The sequence below is a fragment of the Theropithecus gelada genome, chromosome 15 (assembly GCF_003255815.1).
Source record: "Theropithecus gelada isolate Dixy chromosome 15, Tgel_1.0, whole genome shotgun sequence".
NCBI lineage: Eukaryota > Metazoa > Chordata > Mammalia > Primates > Cercopithecidae > Theropithecus > Theropithecus gelada.
Window position 1 is genome coordinate 66,196,354 of NC_037683.1, and position 14,154 is coordinate 66,210,507.

The 14,154-nt window shown below is 44.0% G+C and overlaps 1 protein-coding gene across 1 annotated transcript in view; it reads right to left on the reverse strand.

The window, feature by feature from the left end:
• SNAPC3 (small nuclear RNA activating complex polypeptide 3) overlaps positions 1-9,924 on the reverse strand; it is a 42,977-nt gene extending 33,053 nt beyond the window's left edge. The window contains exons 1-2 of the mRNA XM_025359124.1: positions 8,802-9,924; positions 8,008-8,085 (exon numbers count right to left, since the gene is read on the reverse strand). Of these exons, the coding sequence (XP_025214909.1) occupies positions 8,008-8,085; positions 8,802-9,118 (395 nt within the window). The 5' untranslated portion in view covers positions 9,119-9,924. The remainder of the gene's footprint in view (positions 1-8,007; positions 8,086-8,801) is intronic.
• Positions 9,925-14,154: the final 4,230 nt, after the last annotated feature.

The following is a 14,154-nucleotide window of genomic DNA, read 5'->3' on the forward strand; positions in this document are numbered from 1 at the left end:
GGATCACGAGGTCAGGAGATCGAGACCATCCTGGCTAACACGGTGAAACCCCGTCTCTACTAAAAAAATACAAAAAAACTAACCGGGCGAGGTGGCGGGCGCCTGTAGTCCCAGCTACTTGGGAGGCTGAGGCAGGAGAATGGTGTGAACCCAGGAGGCGGAGCTTGCAGTGAGCTGAGATCCGGCCACTGTACTCCAGCCTGGGCGACAGAGCAAGACTCCGTCTCAAAAAAAAAAAAAAAAAAAAAAAAGTTTCCATTTCTTCTTAATCAAGTTAACTATTATATCATCTGCCAATAGGGGGACTTTTTCTTCTTTACCTACTCTTATGCTTCTAATTAATTTCCCTTGTCAGACTGCATGGCTAACACCGGTAGACTATGTTGCAAAGTAGTAGAGATAGTGGGCATGCTTGCCTTGTTCCAGATCTTAGTAGAAAATGCATGTATTGCTCCTCTATTAAATAAGGTTGGGTGTGGTAGCTCACGCCTGTAATCCCAGCACTTTGGGAGGCCAAGGCGGGCAGATCACCTGAGGTCAGGAGTTCGAGACTAGCCTCGTCAACACAGTGAAACCCCATCTCTACTAAAAATACAAAAAATTAGCCGGTGTGGTGGTACGTGCCTATAGTCCCACCTACTCAGGAGGCTGAGGCAGGAGAATCTCTTGAACCCAGGAGGTGGAGGTTACAGTGAGCCGAGATCAGGCCACTGTACTCCAGCCTGGGTAACAGAGTGAGACTATCTCAAAAAGTAATAATAATAAAATAAAATAAACAAGATGTTAGCTTTATAACTATTCAGTTGGATATAAAATCCTTAATTCACACCTTGAGTTTTCTTTTAAAATACAGCTCTATTGTTGCCTTGTTTTATATGTTAGTTAACTAACTTTTAAATTGTTTCAGAAAGTCACCATTTTAAATTTAATTAGGGCCGGGGCAGTGGCTCACGTCTGTAATCCCAGCACTTTGGGAGGCTGAGGCAGGTAGATCACCTGAGGTTGGGAGTTCGAGGCCAGCCGGACCAACATGGAGAAACCCTGTCTCTACTAAAAATACAAAATTAGCTGGGCGTGGTGGTACATGCCTATAATCCCAGCTACTCCGGAGGCTGAGGCAGAAGAACTGCTTGAACCTGGGAGGCGGAGATTGCAGTGAGCCGAGGTTGTGCCAATGCACAATCTACTCCAGCGTGGGCAACAAGAGTGAAACTCCGTTTCAAAAAAAAAAAAAAAAAGATTAACTAGACCCATGGTTTTCCTATCATTTTCCTCATTAATTTCTGTTACCTTTATTATTTCCTTTCTAGTATTTTCTTTTCACTTACTTTGTTGTTCTTTTCTCGTTTTCTGAGCTGGAAATCTATTTTCTTTTTGTTTTTTGACAGGGTCTTTTTCTGTTGCCCAGGCTGGAGTAAAGCAGTAAAATCATGGCTCACTTCAGCCTCAATCTCCCAGGCTCAAGTGATCCTTCTACCTCGGCTTCCTGAGTAGCTGGGAGCACAGGCATGTGCCACCACAGCTGGTTAACTGTTTTTATTTTTTTGTAGAGGCAGATTCTCCCTATCTTGCCCAGGTTGTTCTTAAACTCCAGGGCTCAAGCAATCCTTCTACCTTGGCTTCCCAAAGTGTTGGGAGTACAGGCATGAGCCATTGCACCCAATCTGTTTGTAATATTCTATTTTCGGAATGTCATTGATGTTACCTTTGTGACCTAATACATAATCAATTTTTGTGAAGATGTCATATAGTTTTCATTAGCAGGGAGCAAATTTTATGTATACGTACCTCCATAAGATATAAATTAAAAAGTGTCCTTTATCCCATGTAATACTTTGGGGCTTGAATACTATTTGTCTGATATCAGCATCACTACTCCTGCTCAATTTTTGTTTCCATTTACTTGGTATACTTTTGTCTAACCCTTTATTTTTAGCTTTTCTGAATCACTTTATTTTAGATGTGTCTCTTGTCTCCCCAAGATTTTTGTTTTACAAGCCAAACTGAAAATCCTTTAATAGGTTGCTTAAGACTGATAGATGTATTTGGTATCAACTCTATCACAATATTTTCTAATTATCTGTATTTTGTTGTATTAGCTGTTTTTCATTATGAAATGTGTATTCTTTTCCATTTATTTTTTAGAAATTGAGGGGGAGTTGGTATTTCTATTATTGTTCTACTGGTTACCTTTGTACTCATATTTTTTAAATCCTACAGTTACCCATTTTCTTATTTAACACTTTACTATCCGATGTGTCAGATTTTGTTTTCCCTCTGCGGTAGTCTTTAAAAAACCCATCTATTGCCCACACGTTATCCATTTTTCTCCTTCCATCGTTTTAGTTGCAATACCGCACTTTGTTACAATACCCAACAGTTACACAAATCTTCCACCTCATCCTTTCTGTATTAGTCCTTTTGCTGAAAATTTCCCAGTCATCAATTGGTTGGATAAAGCTCATTCTCTTGTATGCTCCTCAGAAACGGCCAGCAGGTACAGAAATTACCCAGGTTCTTGTATATTGAAAACTCTCTTTCTATAACCTTGATATTTGAGGACATTCAGTTAAATACAAAATCCTTAATTCACACCTTCATCGAGCTTTAAAAAAACACTGCTCTATGTTGCCTTGCTTTGTATGTCAGTTTTGCAACATCTGATGCTTTCTGTAAGTTTGCCTTTGCAAGTTAATGTGTTCTTTTTGGGCATGGAAGACGTGATGATTTCACCTTTATCTCTGAAATGTAATAGTTTTACTAACATATATCCCAAAAGCCAGTAAGTCTGGGTTAATTTTTCCAGGTACCTAGCGAACCCTTTCCAGATTTAGTTTTTTTTTCAATTTTGGAAACTTTTGTTAGATTCTGTTTTTAAATATGAATTCTGCTCCATTTCTTTTTCTTCTTCAGGGACTCTGATAATATGACTATTATATCTTTGCCTATCTACCGTTCCCTACTCTCTCGGATTCATCTTACTTTTTTTCTTTGTCATTTTCAATTCTCTTGCTTGTTTTTATGCCTTTCTTCATTGCCTCTTGCTTTCATTTCAGTCTATTTTCCCTTAGGTATCTTAAAATTTATTCGCTTACGAACTAATTGTCTTTTCTTCCATTTCTTTCCTGCGTTTCATCAACTCTTTTCATTTCTCCTTTAGTCATCATTTCCATTCTTATTAATAGTTTTAAAAATTCTAAGCCAGCCGGGCGTGGTGGCTCATGCCTGTAATCCCAGCACTTTGGGAGGCCGAGGTGGGTGGATCATGAGGTCAGGAGATCAAGACCATCCTGGCTAACACGGTGAAACCCCGTCTCTACCGAAAATACAAAAAATTAGCAGGGCGTGGTGGTGGGCGCCTGTAGTCCCAGCTACTCGGGAGGCTGAGGCAGTAGAATGGTGTGAACCCGGGAGGCGGAGCTTGCAGTGAGCTGAGATTGCGCCACTGCACTCCAGCCTGGGTGACAGAGCAAGACTCCGTCTCCAAAAAAAAAAAAATTTCTAGGCCAAGGTAAACATTTTTATACCCTCAAATGCTTATCTGGGTATATTCAATTCTGTGTGGAGTGTAGACTTACAGGTTTTCTTCTGTTTCCTCATTGTTTTCTGGGTGGAAGCAGGTAGTCTCCAAAGTTGACTTGTATAAACAGTTACAGTTATTTCCTCATTATCTACAATAAGCTCTCTTTAAATTTTATTTCCTCTTGCTCATTTTTGTAATATCTGGGGTATAGTGATAGTTTACAAGATTCCCAGTTTGACGGTGCTCATTTCTGTCATTCTAGTCAACCTCAGATATATGAGAGTTGTTTGAGTGTTTTTTTTTTGGAGACAGAGTCTCGCTCTGTCACCCAGGCTAGAGTGCAATGGCGTGATCTCAGCTCACTGCAACCTCCACTTCCCGGGTTCAAGTGATTCTCCTGCCTCAGCCTCCCAGGTAGCTGGGACTACAGGCAGGTACTACCATGCCCAGCTAATGTTCGTATTTTTAGTAGAGGTGGAGGTTTCACCATATTGGCCAGGCTGGTCTTGAACTCCTGACCTCAAGTGATCCTCCCTGTTTGAGTTTTTTAAAAAAGTCATTTGTGGTTGGTTTGGTGGGATAAGAGTTTTGAGTTCTCCAATTTCATGGTTCTTTTGGTTTTTTTTTTTTTTTGCAGGACTCTAAAGTTCCCTTTTTTAGCCTTTAAACAGTACATTCTGGACCTGTAAACAGTACTTTCTTGGTCACAAAAGTGAGGGGGATGGGCAGAATAATCTAAAATTTCTATTGTATTAAAAGTAATGTTGCTGAAGGGCTGGGCACGGTGGCTCACGCCTGTAATACCAGCCCTTTGGGGCAAGGCGGGCAGATCACTTAAGGTGAGGAGTTCGAGACTAGCCTGGTCAAAACGGTGAAACCCCATCTCTACTAAAAATATAAAAAATTAGCCAGGCATGGTGGCACATGCCGGTAATCCCACCTTCTTGGGAGGCTGAGGTAGAAGAATCGCTTGAGCCCAGGAGGCAGAAGTTGCAGTGAGCAGAGATTGAGCCACTGCACTCTAGCCTGGGTGATAGAGTGAGTGAGACTCTGTCTAAAAAAAAAAAAAAAGGAATGCTGCTGAAGCTTTTGGAATGACAAGTAAGTTTTAGCAGCACCCATGTATTAACAATTCTCTCTCCTATTCCTAGGAATTAAAACCTTCCAACTAAGTAGTCAAAAAAAATTTCAAAACTGCTGAAGCTATGCTATAGATTAAGGGAACAACAAGTATCAAGAAAGAATCAATATCTACCAACTACCCTTTGTCTCTCACATGCATAAAATGAGCTCCATCATTCGATGTAGGAAAGAAAAAGTACCAGAAATTTATTTTATGTCATAATAAAGAGATGATGTACTTATGTTTTATTTTTATAATAGAATAATGTTAAATTACTGGTGAGGAGAAGGAAGGTTCAGAGAACAATAAAGCATAAAAACACAAATTTAGGCTTTTGCCACAAGTCTTAATTTTTTTTGGCAGGACCATTAAGGTTAACAATGGTCATGTATTAAATACACTAGCTTCACAGTATATCAAAATAACCCCAGTTGAAGAATACTGTACTGATTTACATTAGATTATATATAATTTTACCCACAAATCCTGTTTGGAGGGACTAGAAGATAACCAGAGAGATCTAGTTGACCTAGTAGTGCAAAGTAGTCATGAGAAGCAATGTTTAAGTAGTCTTAAAATTACTATTTAACATGGCTTAACAAAATTACTATAAATCAATTAATGTGTTAACTATAGCAAAAAGAGTCTGCTTTAATATGATTATCATCAACGTTCTTTTTTGTCTATCTCAGAAATCACTTCCTGAGTCTTCTGAAAGTTTCATTTATTCCACTCATTCTACAAATATTTGTTAGTGTTAGCTAAAGGATTATGGACTCCATTTAGGTCCTCTTGTATGCTCATGTTATATCTGCCACACTCACTGCTATATTACCAATTCCTAGAACAGTGAGTGCGGCAGATATAACTTAAGGAACTTTCAAGTGTAGCTAAGAAGACAGAAAATTAAACACGTATATTACAGATGTGATGAGCATTTCATTAGGGAAGCATGGGGTGCTACATACAAGAGGACCTAAATGGAGTCCGTAATCCTTTAGCTAACACTTGCAGGATGAGTAGAAGTCAGCAGGGTCAGGAGATAAGCAAGAATGACTGTTCTGGGCAAAAGCCTGGAGTGAGAGAGCACATTCCAGGAACTGAAACACAGTGCAGTGTGGCTGTTAACACTGCAGAGAGAAAGCTGAAAAAAATCAGCAAGGTCAGCCAGGCACGGTGGCTCACGTCTGTAATCCCAACACTTTGGGAGGCCGAGGTGGGCAGATCACGTGAGGTTGCAAGTTTGAGATCAGCCTGACCAACATGGAGAAACCCCATCCCTACTAAAAATACAAAATTAGCCAGGCATGGTGGCGCATGCCTGTAATCCCAGCTACTTGGGAGGCTGAGACAGGAGAATCACTTGAACCCAGGAGGCGGAGGCTGCCGTGAGTGGAGATCGGGCCATTGCACTCAGGCCTGGGCAACAAGAGCAAAACTCTATCTCAAAAACAAAACAAAATGAAAACAGCAAGGTCCATTCCTTAGAGGCCTTTGTGAGCCACTACAGACTCAGGACTTCAGCCTAAGGGACATCAAAAGGTTTTAGGCAAGGGAGTAACAATCAGCTGTGCATTTTAGACAAATACAACTAATCAATCAACAATAGTTACAGAGCACCAACTGGAGTAAGGCAGTATAGTGGCTCTGAGAACAATACACAGATGGGAGTTTGGACTCTCATTGAGCCTTCAAGGAGTTTAGAAATGGCAGAGTTTAAGACAGTACAAATGTACCTGTTTCCTAAGGGAAAGATGGGTTGTAGTAATCTGGAAAGGAATCTTTAGGTTTTTAAAGAAGTTGGTATGGGCCAGGTGTGGTGGGGCTCAGGCATGTAATCCTAGCACTTTGGGAGGCCAAGGTGGGCGGATCACTTGAGGTCAGGAGTTGAAACCAGCCTGGCCATCACAGTGAAACCAGTCTCTACTAAAAATGCAAAAAAGTTAGCCAGCCCAGGTGGCGGGCGCCTGTAATTCCAGCTACTCCGGAGGCTGAGGCAGGAGAATCACTTGAACCCGGAGGCAGAAGTTGCAATGAGCAGAGATCACGCCACTGCACCCCACCCTGGGCAACAGAGTGAGACGCCATCTCAAAAAATAACATAACATAACATAACATAACAAAACATAACATAAGTGGTATGTTTCAGATGGGGGAGAGGCCACATGCATCCTGAGCCATCTGAAAGTGGTTGAAAATAAATCTGGAAAGGCAGATTTGGGGTACATGTGGAAGGCTTCAAATGTCTAGCTAAGGAGTTTGAAATTTTTCCATATAGGAGGTGTAGGGCCATAGACCATTTTTAAGCAAAATACATGCTCAGGCGATAGCATGATGGATAAATCAGTGGGAGAAACGACTGTACTTAGCAAAGACAGTTAAGAACCTTGCATAGCGCTCCAGGTGTTGCTGCTGTAAAAGTTAGCAGTAGGGACCAGGGGAACAGATCTGGCAGTTATTATGAAAGAAAACCCAAGTAGAGTTGAAATGACTGCCTGAATATTTGAGGGGGATAATATCAGAGGATCAAGAATGACAGAACATAGCTGAGGTGGTATGAAATAAGTGGACTATAAACTGGAAATTATAAATTTCACTATTACATGCACAATTTCTCTATATTATCATACAACAGTGCCTCTCAAAGAGTGGTAGGCAGACCAGAATTCATCTACGACCTATTTGTTAACCAATCTGTACAGAAAATGCGATTAAGCATTTAGAAACTTCCATTATCAGCTGACAGTATTTTTATGTCTGTTGAATTTAATTAAAAATTTGAACTTACATTGTGTTTGTCTTTTTTAATTCCATTTTTCTAGCAATTCTTTTTGTAGTATTTTATCAAAGTATAAATCTGCCAAAAATTTAAAATTTTTAAAAACAAAAACTGTCCTTTACCACAAATAGTTTGAGAAACACTATCAGAGTATTTAGCTTGCCCCCCAGATCTAAGTAGATTAACTCTACCTCTATAAACACACATTCAAGAATATTAAAAAATAAACACAAGTTTGAATATGGACTGAATATTACAGATTATGCATTTATGGTTAATTTTCTCAGATATAATAATACCACGATAATTATGTAGGAGAATGATACTTTTAGAAGCTATATGCTTATGTATTTAAGGGTAAATCATCATGTCTAACTTACTGAATGGGGGATAGCAAAATGAAAACACACACAGCAGGCATCCGATACACACGGCTAAAGTAAATATGGTCAAATGTTAAGAACAGCTGAATTTAGGGGGTGTGTATACAGATAACAATCAACACTGTACTTTCAACTTTTCAAAACATAATGTTGAAAAAATGTTTAAATAAATACGTCATAAAAACCAAGTCCTCCATACCCCAAAGTCACCAGGTCAGTATTCTCCGGAATGACTTCAGGATCCTCACCGTCCTCAAGGCATTTCAGTTTATCAAGGCTAAAACAAAAAGGAAAAGCAATACTTTAAGGTCGACTCTGCATCTGGTTCACAGCGAGTTAGGGTTGTTTTCCTAAATACATTACTGAATTACGAAGTCAGATAAAATCCAGCAGGCGGCTCAGAGAGACCAGAACTTAAGACAAAGATTTCTGTGGTTATATTTTATAATGAAAAGGCCGATGAAGGCAGCCAGTACTGTTAAATGGAGAAAGAGATTAAACTTATTTTTATATTTTCACCCCCAAATAAGGCACTTTTAGGAAAAATTTCAGTAACAGAATACCCAGAAGGTCCCCAAAAGAAACCAGTTAGTCGGGGTTTTAACACTCCTTTGATGAAGTCTCCCGCAGCTTCACCATTACTCAGATTCCTCCACTGTCAAAGTGTCTGTCAATGGCAGGTACACCTCGCTGTTGCCCTGACTGCTATTCTTTATTAACAAGCACTTTTAGAACAAACAAATAGAAAAACTAGTCTTTGATGCAGCTGTCTTGGCCCTTTGCTCCAACTCGCGGAAACTGGGCATTCGGGTCCCAGGACTTCTCCTGGTGTTCCAGGGAGGCTCCAGCGGGTTGAAAGCTTTGAAAGAGTAATACTCCTAGCCCAGGTCCAAACCACAGGACCTTCTCAGGGATGAGTCCCAGAGGAGCGCAGAAGCAAGGATGCACCCTGTTTGACCCCAAGCTGCAAGAGCCCCTTTGCTCGGCACTCACCCGCACACCGCCCTCAGTTCAGCCGCCGCCTCCAGGCTGCAGTCCAGATCCCCGGCCACCGCGGCATCCTCCCGGTCGGAGTCCGCAATCCCCCGGCTCCCAGGCAGAGCGGACGCCGGCGGCTCCCTCAGCGACAAGTCCCCGGCCCCGCGCAGACGGCCCCGCCACAGCTCCCCAAAGGCGCCCACATGGAAAGCGCGCGTATTTAGCTCGGGAAGCTCATACTCTGGAAAGTTGCAGCCGCCACTGCCGGAGACTGGGTCCTGCCTGCCAGCCACCCCGCTACACGTTGGTACACCTCGGCTTCCTTCAGCCATGTTCGCCCCACTCCCTTCCCTGCAAAAGCCTGGAGATCAAGGCCTCGCAGAGCGTGATGGAACTTGTAGTTGCTTGGAGCTCCCGGCCGGCAAGCCACGGGGCGGCAAGGGCGGGGCTTCGGAAACTACATTTCCCGGCAGGCCCGCCCCAGGGCGCGGCACCGCGAGGCTCTACGGGCAGGGTGCAGCATTGTTCTCCGACCTGGGCGGGGCGGGAACCGTTGCGGCTGTCGGTTAACGGCAGCGGGTGAGGCTGGGTGTCTGGTGCCCGAGTTACACGGCAACTGCCTCTGCTGAGTAGGGCGGCCGCGCCAGGCGCTTAGGCCCCGCTCCTTGCGGCTCTCGGACCAAGGGGTGCAGGGCTTTTTCTTGACTCTGGATTTCAAGGACTGCTCTGCTGCCTGCTTGCTTTAGAGTCTAAGAAACAAGGAGGGCGAGGGCCGAGACCAGCGACACGATCAGTCCTCCAGATCTGGTTCTTTCAGAACCTCCCCAGAGGCGCCATGTGCGTGTGTGTGTGTGTGCAGTAGTGTTTCAGAGCGTCTGTGTATCACACACTGCACATGATTAACCCTGGTGTATGTTTTTTAATGTTTTTAAAAATTACAATGACCTTTCCGGATAGAGAGTATCACCCCGTGATGCTGTTAAGGAAGGAGTTACCTGCGGGGAAAATGGAAGCAGGATCGGAACTCAATCAGTCTGGCTTCAGATGGAGCCCTCTCCATTTCTCAGAGGCCCTAAAGGATACAGCAGGACATACTATTTATTTATTAGGCTGTAATCACATGCCGTATAATACACCCATTTGAAGTGTTCAATGCTTTTTAGTATATTAACAGACTTGGGCAACCATCACCACTATTTGAGAACATCTTTTACCACTCCAAAGAAGAAACTTTTATCTTTTAGCTATCACCCCTGATCCTCCCACCTCCTCCAGCCCTAGCCAACCAAGAACCTACTTTCTGTCTCTCTAGATTTAACTAATCTGGACATTTAATATAAATGGAATTATATGGTCTTTTGGTGGCTGGCTTAATATTTGCAAGGTTTGTTACAGGTAGTTAGGCATGAGCAGGGCAGGAGAGGGCTCTTCCCTCACCCACTAGGAATGCATATTGCCTCTAATAGTGATAAATTGGCAGCCGGTGCCGGGGAGAGGCCATTTCCTGATGGCCCACACCTGTTGCACTAAAGTGTTAGTTGAATGCAGATGACAGGGAGAAGCAACTTCTTGGGCATATGCATTAAGAGACAAAATCGGGGAGTATGACCTTCCAAGAGGACTCTATCGGAAAAGGCAAGAAAGCCTCAGATGGGCATGTGTGCAACTGCCTACATACTGCGCTGTGCTCACTTCCCAATGATAAGGAGGGCACTGCGCATGCAGGCAGCCCACCCTAAGGGAAGAATCATGGGAAAGGAGCCAGCCTATAAAGTCCTAGGATCAAGGTCAATATCACAGTTGACCTCAGTGATGGCTTGGGACTCTTCCGAGCGTGCTTTCCTTTCTTTCCTATTCTAAAGGCCTTTTAAATAAACTTCCACTCCTGCTCTGAAACTTGCCTTGTCTCTTTTTCTGCCTTATTGCTCCTCAGTCAAATTCTTTCTTCAGAACTCCCGACCTTGTGATCCGCCTGCCTCAGCCTCCCAAAGTGCTGGGATTACCGGCGTGAGCCACCGCGCCCGGCCTTCTGGTTGTTTTGTTGTTGTTGTTTGTTTGAGATAGCGTCTTGCTCTGTCACCGAGACTGGAGTGCACTGGCACAATCATGGCTCACCGAAGCGTGTCAAGCTAAGTCATTATATCCCCTGTGACCTGCATGTATACATCCAGATAGCCTGAAGCAACTGAAGAACCACAAAAGATGACATTCCACCATTGTGATCTGTTCCTGCCCCACCCTAGCTGATCAATTGACCTTATGACAATACACCTTCCCCGCCCTTGTGATAACGTACTTTGTAATATTCTCCCCACCCTTGAGAATGTACTTTGTGAGACCCACCCCCTGCCCACAAAAAATTGCTCCTAACTCCACCGCTTATCCCAAACATATAAGAACTAATGATAGGCTGGGCGCCGTGGCTCACGCCTGTAATCCCAGCACTTTGGGAGGCTGAGGCAGGCGGATCACAAGGTCGGGAGTTCGAGACCAGCCTGGCCAATATGGTGAAACCCCATCTCTACTGAAAATACAAAAATTAGCTGGGTGTGGTGCAAGATGCCTGTAGTCCCAGCTACTTGGGAGGCTGAGGCAGTAGAATCGCTTGAACCCGGGAGGCAGAGGTTGCAGTGAGCTGAGATTGTGCCATTGCACTCTAGCCTGGGCGACAGAGTGAGACTCTGTCTCAAAAAACAAAAAAAGAAAACAGCTAATGATAATCCCACCACCCTTTGCTGACTCTCTTTTCAGATTCAGCCCGCCTGCACCCAGGTGATTAAAAAGTTTTATTGCTCACACAAAACCTGTTTGGTGGTCTCTTCACACAGACGAACGTGACACAGCATAGACCTCCCAAGCTCAGGTGATCCTCCCATCTCAATCTCCTGAGTAGTTGGGACTACAGGTACACTGCCACCACATCCAGCTAATTTTTTTATTTTTTGTAGAGAAGAGGTTTCGCCATATTGCCCAGGCTGGTCTTGAACTCCTGGGTTCAAGTTATCCTCCTGCCTTGGCCTCCCAAATTGTTGGGATTATAGGCATGAGCCACCACGCCCAGCTGGAGCTCTGGTTTTTATCAGTATATCGTTGTAGGGAATATCTGTTGTTTTTGTCAGCCTAGTATTGTTTAATAGATCTGACCTTCCCTACTACTTTTGATCCTCCTGTGGCTGCCAGTCACAGAACCATTCCCAGTCTGGCCATAGTGGTTAGTCCAAGGATGAGCGAGTGTCTCAAATAGAGCCAATCAGAATTCTGTGGGGTTTTATCTATAAACCAAGAAGCTCTTTATCCGTTCTAAGGACCTAATAATGTGTCCTAGACACAGACTGTTCCTGCCAGTGGAAGAGTCAGAAGGAACAGAGGCAAGAGTTTGAATAAGCAAAGGCAGAAAATGGAGAAGAGAGAAGTCAAGTGACTTGGAGGTACTGGAGCTGAGGCCATGTGCTCCCTTATATTTGCCATTAGGTAAAAGAGGCAAAATTTTACCTCTACTCTGTTAGGATTTTTCAGCTGGGCCTGAGAATTAAATTGACATAAGACAGAGCAACAGGAGAAAAACGTACAAATTAATTTCATACAAGTGTTATGTGGCATACGATCCTTCATAAGGAAATGAAGACCCAAGGAAGCAGTTACAATTGAACACTTATAAACTGAATTGGATAAAGAGTAGTGAATTATGAAAATGTGACAAGGCAAAGTGTCATGCACATCCGTGTGAAGAGACCACCAAACAGGCTTTGTGTGAGCAACATGGCTGTTTATTTCACCTGGGTGCAGGTGGGCTGAGTCCGAAAAGAGAGTCAGCGAAGGGAGATAAGTGTGGGGCCGTTTTATAGGATTTGGATAGGTAATGGAAAATTACAGTCAAAGGGAGGTTGTTCTCTGGCAGGCAGGAGTGGGCACAAGGTGCTCAGTGGGGGAGCTTTTTGACACAGGATGAGCCAGGCACAAGATAATGTCATCACTTAAGGCAAGGACTGGCCATTTTCACTTCTTTTGTGGTGGAATGTCATCAGTTAAGGTGGGGCAGGGCATTTGCACTTGTTTTGTGATTCTTCAGTTACTTCAGGTCATCTGGGTGTATATGTGCAAGTCACAGGGGACGCGATGACTTGGCTTGGGCTCAGAGGCCTGACACAAAGCACACAAGGATAGGGTAGTTAATTGAGTGGAGGAGTGACTAGGAAGGTAAGAGTTAGTTTAACAAGGTTGGTTTGTACAGATTTCCCTCAGCCTCAACTTCCTGTCCTTGATGAGAAGAATGATGTTTTCCTTCTGGGTATAGGGAGGACACCTTTTACATGGGAATTTCATCTCCTGCTTTTAAGAAACAGAAGAAAAGTCAGAGTGAACTCTTTTCTTTTTTTTTTTTTTTTTGAGACGGAGTCTCGCTGTGCTCCTAGGCTGGAGTGCAGTGGCCTGATCTCGGCTCACTGCAAGCTCCGCCTCCGGGGTTCACGCCATTCTCCCGCCTCAGCCTCCCTAGTAGCTGAGACTACAGGCGCCCGCCACCACGCCCGGCTAGTTTTTTTTTTTTGTATTTTTAGTAGAGACGGGCTTTCACCATGTTAGCCAGGATAGTCTCGATCTCCTGACCTCGTGATCCACCCGCCTCGGCCTCCCAAAGTGCTGGGATTACAGGCTTGAGCCACCGCGCCCGGCCCAGAGTGAACTCTTTGCACCTGTTTTCTAAGTGATACGGCTCAGATGAGTGGAGGAACACCGGGGTTGTTGGTCCTCATGCCGGTTTAGATAAAACAACATGGACACAAGTGGAGTGGTTTTAAGGAGCGGAGAGTTTATTAGGCAAGAAGGAAGGGAGGAGATAGAGGGAAGAAGCTCCCCAGTAGAGAGAAAGAGGGAGGCTGGCTCCAAAGCCGAAAGAGGAGATCCCCACCTGCCGCGGATATCAGCCAGGTATATATGCAGAGGCTGGAGAAGGTGATATCTGATTTGCATAGGGCTCAGGGGATTGGTTTGACCAGGCATGTCATTCATGTAGCCCTCGGAAAAAGCTGGCCCTCTCATCCTAGCCTTTTAATATGCAAATGCAGGGCACTCTGGATGTTCTACACACGTGGAGATATGTGGGGAGGCCATGTTGCCAGGAACATGTGGGGCAAGTCCTCAGGAATTGCTATATTAGGTGGACCCAGTTTCTAACGGCCTGCATTTGCATATCAAAGGTTGCCAGCCTGGCTCTATGAGCTTTACAAGAAACTTTTCCGGAGATGCTTTAAAAACCACAAACTCCCCAGGGACCCCTTTTCCGCGCCCCCCTCCCCCCCCCGCCTAAAATAATTTCTTAATAACTCTTGGCCAGGCGCGGTGGCTCACGCCTGTAATCCCAGCACTTTGG